Below are 16,519 nucleotides of genomic sequence, written 5' to 3'. Positions count from 1 at the left end.
CTATTGCCGAATCTATTTATTTGGATATACACTGCAATTGAGAAGTTTGGGATTGTTAAGATTTTTTTATGTTTTTTTAAAAGAAGTCTATTATACTTACCAAGGATGCATTTCTTTTTTATTAAAAATGGTGAAATATTATTACAATTTAAAGGAACTGTTTTCTATGTGAATATATAGTAAAGTGTAATTTATTCCTGTGATCAAAGCTGAATTTTCAGCATCATTACTCCAGTCTTCAGTGTCACATGACCCTTCAGAAATCACTCTAATATGATGATTTGATGCTCAAGAAAATGTTTTTATACCAGAAACAGAAAAAAACAGATTAAGCAGAAAAAAGTCTTTTAAATCTTCAGCATTTATCTGAAATAGAAAATTTTGTAGCATTATACATTACCGTTCAAGTTTGGGGTCAGTAAGATTTTTATTCTTTATTGTATAGAAATAAAAAAAAATCTATACTTTATTTAGCAAGGATGCATTAAATTGATCAAGTTACAGTAGAGACATTTATAATTCAAATAAATAAAACTTTCATGTGACACTGAAGACTGGAGTAATGATGCTGAAAATAAGCTTTGATCACAGGAATAAATTACACTTTACTATATATTACAATAGAAAACAGTTATTTTAAGTTTGTCATAATATTTAACGATATTATAACGAGTTTTTTGTTGTTGTTGTTGTTGTATTTTTAATCAAATAAATGCAGCCTTAATGTCAAAAACATTAAAACTCTTACCGACCCCAAACGTTTTGAATGGTAGTGTATATTTGGTGTCCATGTCAATGTACTGAGGTTTGTGATCGCCGCAGTAGAGACAAACTTGCATTCATACAGCGGGACCATACGCTCGCGTGCGTCACGTAGAGCATGTATCTGGCATAAGTAAACATGCTCAATGGCAACATGACCTTTTGAAAGTGCCTCTAATCTGTGAAACTGACATTCAAACATGACAGGACACAGCAGAGCTCTCCCGAAACTCCTCTAAAAACCCGCCGAAGCATTTAGCATGTGCAAAACACAGGAACGCATGTTTGACACATTCATTAATCACAGTCACTGATATTCCATGTGAGCAATTTAACGGCGCTGTGGGCCTTTTCCCTGCCCTGTAAATGTGCTGCAAGGTCACGAGCACATGCTGGACGAGGATAAAACTCTCCGCGTGACCAGTAACAATAGGAATCGTAATGATTCGCAATGTGGTGAAGCTCTTTTTGTGAGCTTGTCATTTACTGAGCTCTTAAATATCACCAGAGAAACTGACGCACGAACAGGAACGTTCTTTTTTTAGGGCTTTTTAAAAGTTCTGAAGTTTTATTAACTTGTTTGGAAAGATTCATAAAAGCAAAAGCAACAGCACCTGAGTGAGCAACACCATTAAACCTGTGGACCGACCGGCACTGCGGCGAGACGCGCCGATGCAATATTTATGAAGAAGCTCTTATTCTCTACATTTTAGATGAGTCGCCATTAAAAATAACCTGCTTTTACAAACTAGAGCTGGGAAAAGCCTCACGCAATGCAGAGCTACAGGTTAATGTGAACACTCTCTCTCTCTCTCACACACACACACACTCACGCGTAGTCGACATACATTTTGCAAGAATGCATGCAACTTTATGCATCAGGTTTCAAAGGACAAATAAACAACACATGGCTGTCAAAAGCTGAAACGCAAGATGACATTGAGAGTGTGTGGGGAATACGCAGAGATGGGACCAAGTCACACATGTGCAAGTCTCAAGTAAGTCTCAAGTCTTAACCTTCAAGTCTCAAGTAAGTTCCAAGTATTTTTTTCCTGGGCAAGTCAAGTCAAGTCAAGTCACAGGCTATGTCAAGTCAAGTCAAGTCAAGTCTTGTAGTAGGTCAAGTCAAGTCCAAGTCAAGTCACCTTATTATTGTAATTTTACCTGCAGAATTTGATCTATGGGCGTCAGTTTGGTTTGAAATGAACAGAGGCGCATTCGGAAGTGCATTTGGGAACAATGACGCATTCATTCACTTTTCTCTTTCGCGCAGGTCATGTTTTGAAAGATGGTGTCCTGTAGCTTACTAATTTAAAGAAATAAAAATGTATACAAAAATGTGATGTCCGACTTCTTTTATGAAGAAGAAAGCCTTAAAGGGGTCATATAATGGTACATGCACTTTTACAAGTTGATTGTACTGAAATGTGTGTTGGCAGTGCCTGTACACAACCATCATATAATGATAAAAATCCATCCAGTGGTTTTGCTTTAATCTCCTTATATGTTTTCCCCTGCCTCAAATCGAGCCGTTCGAGCCTGTGACGTCACAAGCTCGGAAGCCCCTCCCACGATTGTTGAATGACAGCCGCGTTTCAACACAGACCCGCCCTCGCTCGTGAGAGCTGTCAATCATAGTCTGCGCGGCGCGGTCATTGTTGATATGCTGGAGCACTGTCTATGAGCAGAATGGCGTCTAAGCGATTGTGGTGTTCTGTTCTTGGGTGTAATAACGAACACAGTCATTTTAATGTTCCTAAATCCGAACCGCTGAAGACGCAATGGCTGTGTTTGTTTTCGAAGGGAATATTCCCCACGAGCAACGTCAATGCTCTCATGTTTGCCGAATCATTTCACACACCAGACTGCTTTATAAACGAGGGTGAGTATAAAGCTGGATTTGCTAAGAAGCTGCTCATGAAAAAAGATCGGTACCAGATATTCGTGTTCCTGCTGAATCTCCAGAAGAACGGAAGTGAGTGTAACGTTTTATTAAACTTTTATATTAATATATTAATCTTTGCAAATCGCTAGCTGCACGCTTCACAATGAATGCGTCTAAGGTTTACACTCAGGGTACATTATGGCATGTTTTCTATGTATGACGTTCTCAATATAATTCATAATTCCACGTTTATACTGAACAACGCGTTATGGTTATTGTGTTATTGTGTTACAAACGGTGTATGCACAGAACAGAGAGGCGGGGTGAGCGAAGCTCATGATCATTTAAAGTCATATGCACTGAAACGGCGTGCTGAAAACAGAGCTGTTTTTGACCAAGTAAAATAAGTGTTTTCTTACAATACTAATAAGAATTTTTAATTAAAGTATATTACAAACTTTTAATTTAGACCCTAAAGAATCATATTAGCTTGTACAAAAATGGCATTATATGACCCCTTTAAGTTTTCAAAAAGCATTAGACATATGACCCACTATTCTGCTTCTTGAAAGTTATTTATCAATGAATTCAAACGCGTTGGCTGGCGCTGAGCCAGAGACATACGCTCTCAGTGCTGTCATATATCACAACTGTTCAGTGTTTTCAACCACATCATTTTTATTTTAGGTTTCAGACATTTAAATACACATAACTACTAGCAAAAAAATATATTTGTAGTTTGTAAAATATACACTGATGTCTATGGAAGCGTCAATAATAATCCTTTCCATTATAATAAGACGCACGTTTTATTCATATCAGATACACATTGTGTAAGTAGCTTTACATTTTACCCTATTCTTCTCCCAGTTCACCGGTCACTTACTTTTATGTATTTCGTGAGAAGTTGAGAAATTGACGTGTTGTAAACTAACGTTAACATGGCACCGCCCATTCGCACATATAGCTCAACTAACGCGATCATTATAAAGGTGTTTAAACAACAAAACACATCCACTTGCACATATTTGACAATTGGAATATCAGTGTTGCATGTTATAACTAATACATTTGTGAACATTTTGAATAAAACAGGAAAAATGACATAAAAGCAGATCATTCATTCAGCGCTGTGTTGTGGTTGCGCTGTGTCACATGACAAGCAATGACGCGTCACCATGAAACATTAAAGTGAGTGACAGGTTCTAAATAACGGTCGCCTAGAAAAACTCACGCTGGGGGATCAGTTAGAATAGTTTAAACTTACTTGTGAAAGGGTTAATGGCTACTTTAGCTATTACATTAGCTAACTACCAACTAACATTAACAAATTGACAAGCACTTACTGGGCAGAATGGCTCTTCAAATGACGGACGAAATTGGAGGTTGTCGTCTGGCTGTCCGCAATGTTAACGTTGTATGTCTTGCAAAGCGCTGTTCGTCTTTTGCCATCGTGTGAATAATTCTTGAAGCCGAAAGCAATGACCCTCGGTAGCCCTCCGGCCGACATTTTGATGTGATATCTGATCTAAGTGGGCGTGCATGGTGTGCGTAAGGTACGAGAGGGTATGACTGATGATAGTGTCGTGATCAACTTAAAAAAAAAAATATATATATATATTTTATATTCAAACTGAAAACATGATGTGATTAACACTCAAGTCATTCAAGTCATCGTGTCTCAAGTCAAGTCAAGTCCCGAGTCTTTAACTTCCAAGTCCGAGTCAAGTCTCAAGTATTTCATTTTATGTCAAGTCAAGTCACAAGTCATAAAAATAGCGACTCGAGTCGACTCGAGTCCAAGTCACCAAGTCACAAGTCCCCATGTCTGGGAATACGCAACACTTTAAACCGTCTGACACAGAGCTCTACGATAAAGATAGTCAGTGTGTCGTGTGTGTGTGAGTTTCAGCCCAGATCTCACATTTCTACAATCTATCTCATAGTTGCTGAAAAACTTGTACATGCATTTTATGCAAACTTAAATATTTGTAATTTCTGTGAGGTTTAACTACGTCTGCTGATGTGCATATGCATTATAGCGAGCATACATTAGATGAGGATTTATCAATATTGCAGGAATGATTTAACAGTCAGAAGCTACTGTACAACAGGCTGAATTTTGTAAACAAACCATTAATGTTTTCTGCACTCTATGACTTCATTTTAATGCATTTTTTTATTTACTAGGAAAACAAACATCAACTACAAAACAGCTGAATCATAACAGTAACATACATAATATGAAATAAGCTAAACACACACTTTTTAACACCTATTCTTTTTTTCTTTTTTTAAAATAAAAATAAATACAAACAAAATTAGGAGAATAACAAATAAATAGGTTAATAAAAATCATTTTATATTCCAGAGTAGAGGCACGTCGACTAAACATTACGCATTTAGGCTTAAAAATAACTCTTATAATTTACAAAAGATTATTTATTTATTATAAATCGTTTAATAAAGTGGGGAAGAAATCTAGTTACTCTTCAAAAAAAACCTCACTAATTTTGCCTATTTATTTTCTAACACATTTTCTCTACTGGCTGAACAATTATTTGTTGTAAAAAAAAAAAAAAGTTGTATTTTATATTTTTCTGACATTTATAATAATAATGCAGAAAAAAAAGAGAGAGAGAATTAAAATGTTGACCAGGGAAGTAAAAATCTGGCCCAACCGGAACAAATGTTGAGCCCTGTGACAGTGACTCTGATGAAGAGTTACATACACAAAACAGTCTCCAGTGAGATTATTACATAAAGCGTGTGTGTGTGTGTGTGTGTGTGTGTGTGTGTGTGTCCTTGCGGGGAAATCAGTTTTATAAACTGACAGAGCTCAAGCGAACCGTACATCACAGTGCATCAGTACACACACCCACTGCTACTCCCCTTCTCTCACCTGATTCAATGTACACACACAGCTACTGGAAACAAACGTAGACATTTGAGATTCATGTCACAGATTTCAGCAGCCTTTATAGTCTCAGACAGTGTATAAGTGGGAGATAAACCTGTTAGCAGGTAGCCTCGTGAGACCATCCTGATCTCGCAAGCTTTCAAGGTTTCACTCGCAGATCAGTCTGGATACTTTCCGTTAAAGAAAATTTGGGAGCAGTTCACCAAACGAACGTCCAATCAGCGTTGGCTTTGAGGCGGGTTGAGGTGTGACGCAACGAGAAGCGCGTCACTTCAGTCTAAAGAACATGTCGGCTTCAGCGGATGAAACTAGCATCAGCGTGGCTATCGAGCAAGTTTTATCGGAATTACAGAGTATTTCTTCACTGAAAGAAGAGCAAAACACTGCTCTGGAGGCTTTTCTCAGAGGAAAAGATACGCTCTGTTAGTACGTCATATGCTTCGTTGATCTGATTGGTTAATTTGGCCCGTCTATCACCAACATAGGCCAATCAGCTAACCAGTATTTTCGCCCCTTACCAAAACTACTTCAACGGAAGGTTTCCAGATGGATATGCGGAGCAAATCCATCTGGCGGAGTCAGGTTAGTTAGCAGGCGTCACTCCCTCATAACTCGGCCTACACGTTTAAAGACGCCCTCTGCTGCCCTCTTCAGGACAGGGAACTACATTAACCTCAGACGGTCAGACAAAAAAGGAGTGTTCCCTTTGACATGGATCTGTTGTGGTGTTGATTACCACACAAAATTATTGACTTGTCCCTCAGTTTATACGCACTTTCATTCAATCAGTCCAGAAGATAAGCAACAAATGTGAAGCTCCTGCTTGCTTACAAAAATGTGTGTTATTTGAACTGTAAAGATGCATAAATTGCCCTATTTAGAGGCGAGACTTTTTTGATTGGAGTATAAACTTCTGGTTATGAGAGTTATGATATATTATTTGAGGGACAAGACATTTTTTTATCAAACCTATCAATCAGTTCATCTCCTAAAAGACGGCCTTGAGTGGTTTACTGCTTTTATAAAGTGATGGCAATGTTCATTAAATAACTTAGTAATACTAAATCATTCACAACAAACTGGAGACTGTGTACAGCCGATTATTATTAACAATGGCTTCAAACATGCCTCAACTAATCTGGATTTAGAGCCATCTTAGTGTTTAATCTCTATAGTTCATCTAATGTAATCTCTGTAATTGATCCACGTTCGTATCTGCATATTCTAGATGCACATAAGAACATGGATCAATCACAGATAATCACTAGTCAGCATAACACAATCGAGTCTACCTTATCATGAAGTCGTGCAACTCTCGGTCCACTCGCTCCAGGATGGGCATCAGGTAGTTCAGGATGTGTTTTGTGTTGTCCATGGTGGGGTCCATGAAATCCCTGCAGTTCCCAACAGAAGACGACAAACACACAATAAATGTCTGAGGATACTTATCACTATCAGAGTAAAATGAAAATAAGCATTCCTAGAGCTCAAACAGTAGAGAATGTGCTACATTGTAAAAAAAAAAGATAACTTTGTTATTGACCTGAATTGAATCAGTGTTGATGCTGCAAAACCCTAGCCTGACTCCTGACTGCTCCATTGGGCTGAGATTATGGGGCGTTTCAACCCAACCAGGAAAGAAAATGCCTCTGGACTCGATTGGATCGACAAATGCCTTGATCGCGGTTCTGTGTTCCTCTTTTTAAATGAATGCGCTGTCTACATCTACTATAACAGACGCGATGGCTGAATCTACACATCTCAGGTCTCCAGCGGCGGCCATCTTTGTTGTAAACTAATTCAACCCAAGCGGTCTTTGGTGACGTGATGATTACGGTACGGTTGATTATCTGTCCATCATCGTATAAAGACAATTTGATTGGTCCGAACAGCTTTGGTTCGGGCATACTTGCTTCACAACGGATCATCGCCAGACTGAACTTCCCATCCTCAAATGTTGTGGGCGGGGCTAAGCTCGGCTGGCATCCAGGCTAGCAAAACCCATCAATTATGAAACAAAAATAGTTTCAGCTCTACAGAAGACAACAGTGTCATCCGAAATGGGAGTCACTTTGGATAAAAGCTCCTGCCAAACGCATAAAAGTAAGTGTTGCAGAAACGATCACACTATCAAAGTTTTTGATTTACAATCCGAAAATATCCATTTGTGGAAAATGGTAATACAAAAAAAAATATTTTTTGTTGCAAGAAACAATGCAAAACATTATAAACAGAATTAGGTAGGGAAGAACATAAGGTCAGGTGAGAGCTCTATGATTCTGGATAAACTGCGAAAAACTATTTCTCAAAACTGAGAAAAACACCTTCTGGTGAAAGAATGTAATTGATACAATCTTTATTTGACATGTCATGTTACTTTCAAAAGCTGATTTACTCTATTTTGATCACTTCCATTTAAATAAGTGATTATATCTGAACTACAAACTTTTATCCCAGTACTTCTGTGATCATCTGAATTATTGTAAGACCGAAATGTGTGTTTGTGAAACTGTTTCATACCTATATACCTATATATATATATATAACTGCTCTCTCTCCCTCAGAACACAGATTTGAATGTTCACTGTGATCGTACTTGTCAAAAGGTTTAATAGACATTGAGCCGAATCACTTTGATTTAGGACTAAGATCCCGTGGGTGTTTGAATCGATCTTGTTACGATTAATCGTGCAGCTGTAGGTCAGGTTAACTCACCTGAGATGATGATTGGACAGTTTCTCCATTATGGCGATGGTCATCCTCTCTCCCACCACCAGCAGGAAGGTCACCACGAGGTCATGATAACCCTGGTAATAGTGCAGTTGAGGATTTCTCCTCAGAACATCCAGAATGATGTCTATCAGCTGCTCCTGGAGAACCTCTCGCTCGTCCACACGCATGCCTGAGAACCATTGCATCAACAGCAAAATGTGTCAATTTAGAAAAGCAGGGCAGAAAATGAATTATTCCATCATCACAGGGTCAAACACACCCTACAGACAGACATGATGATGTGAAAAAGTCTCCTTTATTCTTCTTAAAACCTATATGATGAAACATGATTTGTTTTAACCGCAAAACCTGTGATTACACTCTGGTCATGTGACACGCGGGAGAAAAGCAGTTAAAGCAATTATCACATTATAAAATATATTAAAACGTATAAAAGCTTGTGTTTTAATGTGATTATTCTAGTTAATTTTTCAATCGATTGACAGCACTAATATATATATATTAAACACTGATTTGCACTCAAATTGTTGTATTATACTAATACTATAATCTGAAATGAAAATGTTTTCAAGTTGTTATTCAAGTTAATATAATGGGGGGGGGGGGGGGGGGGGAATAATGGAAGAAACTACTGAATTAAAATAGTTTGTCTTATTTTTTTTATTTTAAAAATCATGCAATTTGCAATGAAAAATATAGTTGTCAAATCAATTTTTTTTCATGCTTTAACTGTAAACTTCTATGGCATACAAGACACCCACATCTATACTTCTATCATCTCAACTGGTTTATCACTCAGCCCTGATTGGATATATGTCTCAAGACTCTCCAGACTGAGTCTGTCAAATCATGTGATGGTTTGTCATGTTTATTGACTGATATATCAGATTCTGACCTTTCGGGAAACGCCGCATTGACCTCCTGACATCGAGCACCACTTGTCTGTAGTCTTTGTGGTCTTCTCGGACATCTTTGGCTTTAAAAGAGGAAAATAAGAAAAAGTAAACATCATTGAAGTATCTGTGGCATGTTCCAGACACACAAACTCACACACTTACAGGGTTTGGCAGGCAGACTGTACACATTGACGCTGAGGAGTTTGGGCCAAACTTTTCTCCTAATGTCATCCGTCAGCAAACCGCCTTCGCTCACAGCCGCCCGCCGCAGTGTCTCGATGTCCACGGGGTCACAGTTCAGGGCCTGATGGATATCAAGCAGCTTTTGTTTCTTCCAGGGCAATTGTTCTGTAGATAAAGCACAAAACATCTGAGGCAGGGTGCAAAATTAACACAGAGTAAATAGTTAATGGCCAATTGGCCGCTAACATCCTTGGAAATTTAAATGTGCGTGGCTTAAATCAATGTAAGAACGCACATTTTATCTTGTCTGGTGATATCTGACGCAGTCTGTATAGGCAAATCAAATCAGAAGTCTTTAAACATCTTCAAATAACTTTTACCTCAGTGGAAACCAAACAGGCAGAAGTAAGAAATGCTTTCATTTCAATTTATTGTAGCCAAAACTTCATATACAGATACAATTATACGGTTAAACCACCAAAACTTAACATGAGGAAAAAAAATTATGGTGATGTCTTAATGGTTTTTACAGATAGAGTGACAAAATGACCTCCAAAAATAACTTATTTGATTTAGAGGGGGGAAAAAACATGATATAATGCAAAAATGTATATAAAATTAACATAATTTTATACCATATCTATAGGCCTATCATTTACAATGACATCATAATGAATCTCATATTCATTGATCTGACATTAAGGACCATAATTCAATGACATTATAACAGTAACAACTGACATCCTACTGGACCTGTCAATCATTCAGTGTCAACATAATGGGTCTTCTTACACGTTCAGTGTAACGTTACCAAATGTCTTAATTACACACATTTAATGATTTTCTAATGGATCGCACACACACTCAGTGACACCATAACGGACCTCTTACACAGTCAGTGACATTATAACTGATTTCCCTCATACATTCAGTAAGTTTATAATGGACCGAAACCGACTTACCTTCGTGTCTCCTGACAGACGCTTGCGATCCGCTCGCCGGCAGTCGCTTCCTCGCTTTTCTCATCTCCTATAGCGACTCACAGTCATGCGCATATCAAATACATGCTGTTGTGTTGACGATCATATACATTTTAATTCAAAACTGGCAGTAAAATCGAAAGGAAAGTGGCATTTATGATTCCCCTCAGATCCGTGTCGTTACGTGGAGAGGAGTGCTCGTCACCCTAGCTTTACTAGTCGTCTCTCACTGGCTGAAAGTGCCATTGGGAAAGTGCCGGTGACTCACTCAACCTTGACTGCTGTTACGTCTCACCTGATTGGTTTAAAGCAGTTTAAAGACGTCAAGATGCTCAACGCCATTGGCTCATTTCAAAAGAGATTCTGCACCTGCTCATAATGACAGGCATGCGGCGTGTTTGTATTTACAAATATGAGTTATGTAATATATCAAACTGACTGAAGCAGCTGCTAAACCATAATTTCAAGTTTCAGTTAATATATATATATATATATATTAAAGTCATTTTATTTTGGTAATTTGATATAAATAATTATTATTATCATAATTATAATCCGAATCTGAATGAGATTTACTGCCATAAACAAGGAATTCGTCTTGGTGAAGCTTCCAGTACACAGGGAAAAAAAATGAATAAAAATTATAGTATAATTGTAATATTATTATGTATAAAAACAGTTGATGGAGCCCATTGGCTTCCGACAAAAATACTATGGAAGTCAATGGGGCCCATCAACTCTTTGGTTACCGACATTCTTCTAAATATCTTCTTTTGTGTGTTCAGCAGAAGAAACAAATGACTAAAGGTCTGGAACACATTGAGGGTGAGTAAATAATGACAGAATTTTATTTTTGGGTGAACTTTCCCTTTATCCTCAGCTTGTGTTTCCATTGCAGTCCCAAAAACCTGCTTTATTAAACAAGGCCAAGAAAATTACAGATGTAGCCTATAGAAACTCCAGATCCATCTAAATATGTGTATGCTTTGGATAGAGGTAAATAAATGCAAAGAATGTAACTATATCCTTATATGTGGGTTCTTTGAATAATTATAATCTCAATCTTGTTTTATTATCATAGGTCCATATGCCACCAATGGATCAATACAAAGTCTCTCACCGCATGAGAGCAAATGTGTTTTATGATATTTGGCAAATCCTGTAGATGGCTGTAAAAACAGTGTAATCAGTGGCTTAATGACTCAGAGAACTGTGCCATGGTGCATCAGGGTGTCACCGCGCTCATTGCGCAACGTTTGCGCAGCGCGGATGGCTTGATGCGCCGCGTCCTTTTCGATTCAGCGTGATATCAAACGCGAAGAACATGAGAGCAACAATGTGTCTGTTTGTTTCACTATAATCGCGAACATGGGCGACCGAAGCGAGAGGGGTTCGGCGAAGCACAGACGGAGAACCACGATCTCCGGAGACGCGGCGGCTCACGCGAAGCGCAGCGGCACAACAGAGACTCTCAGCGGGCAGGTGAAGGAGAAAGAGCCGAGACATGAAACATCCGCGAGTAAACAGAAGAATCACAGTGATGCTGGAGATGACACGTTCAGGTAAAAGATGCTATTGAAGTACTGTGTTTTGACTTGATTTGTGAAGCTGTTTATCTGGATAGAGAGAGAGAGAGAGAGATGCTTGTACACCGTAACATACAGATACACAAACATTTATAGGCCTATCCATACAGTATGTAGGCATAGCATATTACATTTACATCTTCATTTGATATAAAGGTCTACAGAGGACCCAAAACGTATTTGGACACTTCAGTTACAAACATTTCTGGATGTCATTGCATTTTTGAATGATAATATGATATGTATAGGCCTATATAAAAGTTGCTGCCTTACATTTTTAAGTACAATCAACTTTGAAGTAATTTATTAAATTAAATTAAACTGACTTTAAAAAATGAGTTGAATCTTGTATAACTTATCAAAAAAGGATCACTTATTATAACTATAACTTGTATAACTTATTAAAATGTAACATTTTTTTATGAGTTAAAGCAACGTAAAAACATATTGTCATAATTTATTGATCCTATAATTTTTTACAGTGTGTATATATATATATATATATATATAAAACATATTTTTATTTGCACATACTGTATTTGGTCATTGTCAAATCACAGTAAATTGTTTCTAGTTTACAAAAAATGGATTTCACTTTTGTTAAACATATTTATTTAATTTATAATAAATTCAGCATTTAGCAGACATGATACTAATTGAATTAAGGCTTTGTGCCTTCATATTCACACTGAAGAATGGCAGGAACGTTCAGGGAGGTCAGGATGGTGCAAGCAGTCACATCATTTATACATATTTCAGTTCAGTTCATGGGTCTCTGGGATCTACTTGGGTTTTAGCTCTAACCATCAAGGTAATCCAAATCTCCTAAACAGAGAATGGAAGTGAAATACCTCATGCAGCGCTGGTTCTTCTTTCCATGCAACATAATACTAGTAATCTGCTTCCACACTGCAATACTGTATAATGGGATAGTATTTTAAACATAGTGATGTAGTGACAATATTATGTTTTCTGGTTCTAGTGATAATTTTGCCAAATGTAGTCGATCGTCCTGGTGTTTCATCGAATCTTTAAATTTGCACAGTATACTACAAAAGTAGCATGAGTAGTATGGTAAATCTGAAAAAACAATGTAATTAAGTATATATAGAACTCAAGTTTAACCCTAACCAGCAGATACAAGAGGATTCAAGATACAGAGCTCTTCAGGTAAAGGTGTGAAGGTCGAGACTCTCAATGAGCTGTTGTCACAACTCAAATCATTGATAAAACTGTCACTGATAAGATCAACACAACCCTAGTCATTAATAACTTTAGCAATAACCCTTTCTAACTCACACACTTATTAAGAGCTCTGTTCCTGCACAAGTATTGCTCAAACTCAGGCGTTTCATCACTGATTTCAACATTGGCTTGTCCTCAATCCGTGTCGAATAAACTCAGTGTCAGGGATGCTTAAGACACCCTTATGTCTGCATTCATATCTAGCATTTCAAATCAAGTGTAAATGCACTCATGCTCCAGGATCTTTTCTCAGAACTGCTTTCTTTAAAGGGCTCCTATTATGCTTTTTTCCATGTTCATCTTTCTTTAGTGTTTAAAGAAGTTGTAATGAAAACTTCCCTCCAGCGGGAGTTATTCTCTATCAGTGTCAGTGTTTCTGAACTCCCTGAAACGCCTCCATTATAGTCTTGAGTTTCTTCCGGGAACAAACACGTCACAATATTCATCATTTAAATAATTCATTCGCAGAATAAAGGGGCGGGGCCTGGTTGAGTTAGTTAGTAGTGTGTTGAAACTGGCGGTTATGGTAAGGGGCGGGACATTTCCCAAACACACTCGAAGAGCTTGACCAATCACAACACACTGATCCAGCCGACCAATCAGAGCACAGTGTGCTTTTTTTTAAGAAGGAGGGGCTTCATAGAGACAGGAAGTAAACAAAAAAAGTTCATAGAGACAGGAACTTTTTCAGGCTGTAGTTTGAGGCCTTTAATAACTATTATGTCAGACCAGAGACACATACGCACGTTTTAATGTGATTGCTACTGCTTGACTCGTTTGGTCTGTGTCTTCAGCTGCCACAAGCTGCAGGAGTCGCTGCTCAGCTCTGATAGCGGATACAGCAACTACAGAGGGATCCTCAACTGGTGTGTGGTCATGCTGGTGAGTTTACACACACACACACTGGCCATACCTGTCAACACTCCCGTTTTTCCCAGGTTTCTCCCGTTTTTTAGCCCCATCTCCCGGACCCCTCCCGGTTTGTTATTTTTCCCGGGAAACTCCCGTAATTTGCATGGCCCAAACTCCTTTATGAATAATCGGACCAATATGTTTGTCTAAAGTTGACCAGTTGCCAGATTGTATTAAATGCATTACATTCACACAATCCACAGACCATTTACAATTTCAACCCGTTTGTCACCTCAACCTGGCAACCTATAACCCAGTTGCGCAGTCGCGGAAAGTTTAACCCGAAAGCGAGCCGATAGACATGATGGCAGGTGAAGGTGGTGTCCCCGCAATGAAACCGAAGTACAGTTTGTAACGCGTTGCTTCAGGAAGATTAGGGATAAGTTAGCTCACAACTGAAGTTATTGCATGCAGAGGCCAGACAGACACACGGAGGCGATTGGCATCTCACAACTCGCACTTTATTCCCAAATCGCACTCGTGTAGCCTAGGGCCACACCTTATTTCCAGTCGTTACAAGTTGTACATTTACCTCAACCCCCAAAAGCCCCCCCCCCCCCCCCCCCGGAGATATCTCCCGGATTTTGAAAACCAAATTGTTGACAGGTATGACACTGGCACTCCACACGACAACCTACGTCCAAATAGAGAGCCTAAGCCCCTCCCCTCCGCTTCCGGCTCATGGGACCTTATTTCGGAAAAAATATGTATGTTATGGCGCTTTTCCACTACACAGTACCAGCTCGCCTCGGCTCGACTCGACTCGGCTCGACTCGCCTTTGTTTGGTTTTTCACTGTGTAAAAGTTGTACCTGTACCTGCTTTCGGGTACTTTTTTTCGTACCACCTCCGGCGAGGTTCTAAGCGACCTAAGGCGATACTAAAATGTGACGTGAAAACAATGCCGACTGCTGATTGGTCAGAGAGAATCGTCACTATTCACTGCGTCATCATTGCACGCTCCAGATGGAGTATCCAGAATAACCCCGCCATTTTTAAATAGTTTGGCCAGAGATAGTTACTAAACTTACTACTATATGGCAACTCGGAAGAATACTCCTCAAACGAGGAGGTGCAGACATTCCTTTGTTTGGTTGCCGAAGAGAGGATCCAGCGAGAGCTTGATGGGGCAACGAAAGGCGTCGCTATGACGACCGGGTACTATTTGTGGCGGTACTTTCTGCAATGGAAAACGGAGCGAAAAGCGAGGCGAGCCAAGGCGAGTCGAGTAGAGTCGAGCTGGTACTGGTAATGGAAAAGAGCCATTAGTCAATGGCGAGAGACAACTTATCTTTTTATTCCGTCTGAACTGTGCCCTGAATTACACATATGATGTTTGTCAATTTAAAAGATAATTCTGAAAGTCAAGAAAGTCGCAGTTTGTCATAAAACAGAAGAGTAACATTTAGTTTTATGTGAAAATCGCTCAATGAACTACATCTCCCGGGAAGCGAAACAACGAGCGAGATCCGCTACTCGTGTGTGTGCAGTCTGGTACAAAACACTCCGGCATGACGGCGTAACGTTACGATTATAACGTAAGACTATAGAAAACATGACAGACGTTAGCTTCAGTAAAGTTAGCTTCAGTAACGTTAGCTTCAGTAAAGTTAGCTTCAGTAACGTTAGCTTCAGTAACGTTAGCTTCAGTAAAGTTAGCTTCAGTAAAGTTAGCTTCAGTAAAGTTAGCTTAAATAAAGTTAGCTTCAGTAAAGTTAGCTTCAGTAAAGTAAGCTTCAGTAAAGTAAGCTTCAGTAAAGTTAGCTTCAGTAAAGTTAGCTTCAGTAAAGTAAGCTTCAGTAAAGTTAGCTTCAGTAAAGTCAGTAAAGCTAGCTTCAGTAAAGTTAGCTTCAGTAAAGTTAGCTTCAGTAAAGTTAGCTTCAGTAAAGTTAGCTTCAGTAAAGTTACCATCAGTAAAGTTAGCTTCAGTAAAGTTAGCTTCAGTAAAGTTACCATCAGTAAAGTTAGCTTCAGTAAAGTTAGCTTCAGTAAAGTAAGCTTCAGTAAAGTTAGCTTCAGTAAAGTTAGCTTCAGTAAAGTAAGCTTCAGTAAAGTTAGCTTCAGTAAAGTTAGCTTCAGTAAAGTAAGCTTCAGTAAAGTAAGCTTCAGTAAAGTAAGCTTCAGTAAAGTAAGCTTCAGTAAAGTTAGCTTCAGTAAAGTTAGCTTCAGTAAAGTTAGCTTCAGTAAAGTTAGCTTCATTCATTGAGAGATAATGTGTGCCTTTGGGGTTTGTAGTCTTTGTAATTACGTATTTTCACAGTCTTACACCTCAACAGTTTTACATCAAACTGCGACTTTCTTGACTTTAAAATGTATCTTTTAAATTGACAAACATCATATGTGTAATTCAGGGCACAATTCAAACGAGATCAAAATATTTGTTGTCTCTCGGCATGGACTACCATACAATATTTTTCC

The 16,519-nt window shown here is 38.6% G+C and overlaps 2 protein-coding genes across 2 annotated transcripts in view; one reads left to right on the top strand and one right to left on the bottom strand.

The window, feature by feature from the left end:
* The window catches only part of zgc:63863 (uncharacterized protein LOC393372 homolog), a 29,399-nt gene extending 18,820 nt beyond the window's left edge, over nt 1–10,579 (bottom strand). The window contains exons 1-5 of the mRNA XM_056244073.1: nt 10,342–10,579; nt 9,359–9,544; nt 9,196–9,276; nt 8,283–8,469; nt 6,860–6,961 (exon numbers count right to left, since the gene is read on the bottom strand). Coding sequence (XP_056100048.1) covers nt 6,860–6,961; nt 8,283–8,469; nt 9,196–9,276; nt 9,359–9,544; nt 10,342–10,405 — 620 coding nt within the window. The 5' untranslated portion in view covers nt 10,406–10,579. The remainder of the gene's footprint in view (nt 1–6,859; nt 6,962–8,282; nt 8,470–9,195; nt 9,277–9,358; nt 9,545–10,341) is intronic.
* Nucleotides 10,580–11,598: 1,019 nt separating this feature from the next.
* Nucleotides 11,599–16,519, top strand: part of dgat1a (diacylglycerol O-acyltransferase 1a) — a 25,854-nt gene continuing 20,933 nt past the window's right edge. Inside the window, exons 1-2 of the mRNA XM_056244074.1 lie at nt 11,599–11,921; nt 13,985–14,072. Of these exons, the coding sequence (XP_056100049.1) occupies nt 11,728–11,921; nt 13,985–14,072 (282 nt within the window). The 5' untranslated portion in view covers nt 11,599–11,727. The remainder of the gene's footprint in view (nt 11,922–13,984; nt 14,073–16,519) is intronic.

This window comes from Rhinichthys klamathensis, unplaced genomic scaffold (assembly GCF_029890125.1).
Source record: "Rhinichthys klamathensis goyatoka isolate OS25496 unplaced genomic scaffold, OSU_Roscu_1.1 h1tg000906l_1, whole genome shotgun sequence".
Taxonomy (NCBI): Eukaryota; Metazoa; Chordata; class Actinopteri; order Cypriniformes; family Leuciscidae; genus Rhinichthys; species Rhinichthys klamathensis.
Note: the sequence above shows the minus strand (reverse complement) of the source record. Positions and strands in the feature narration are given on the sequence as shown.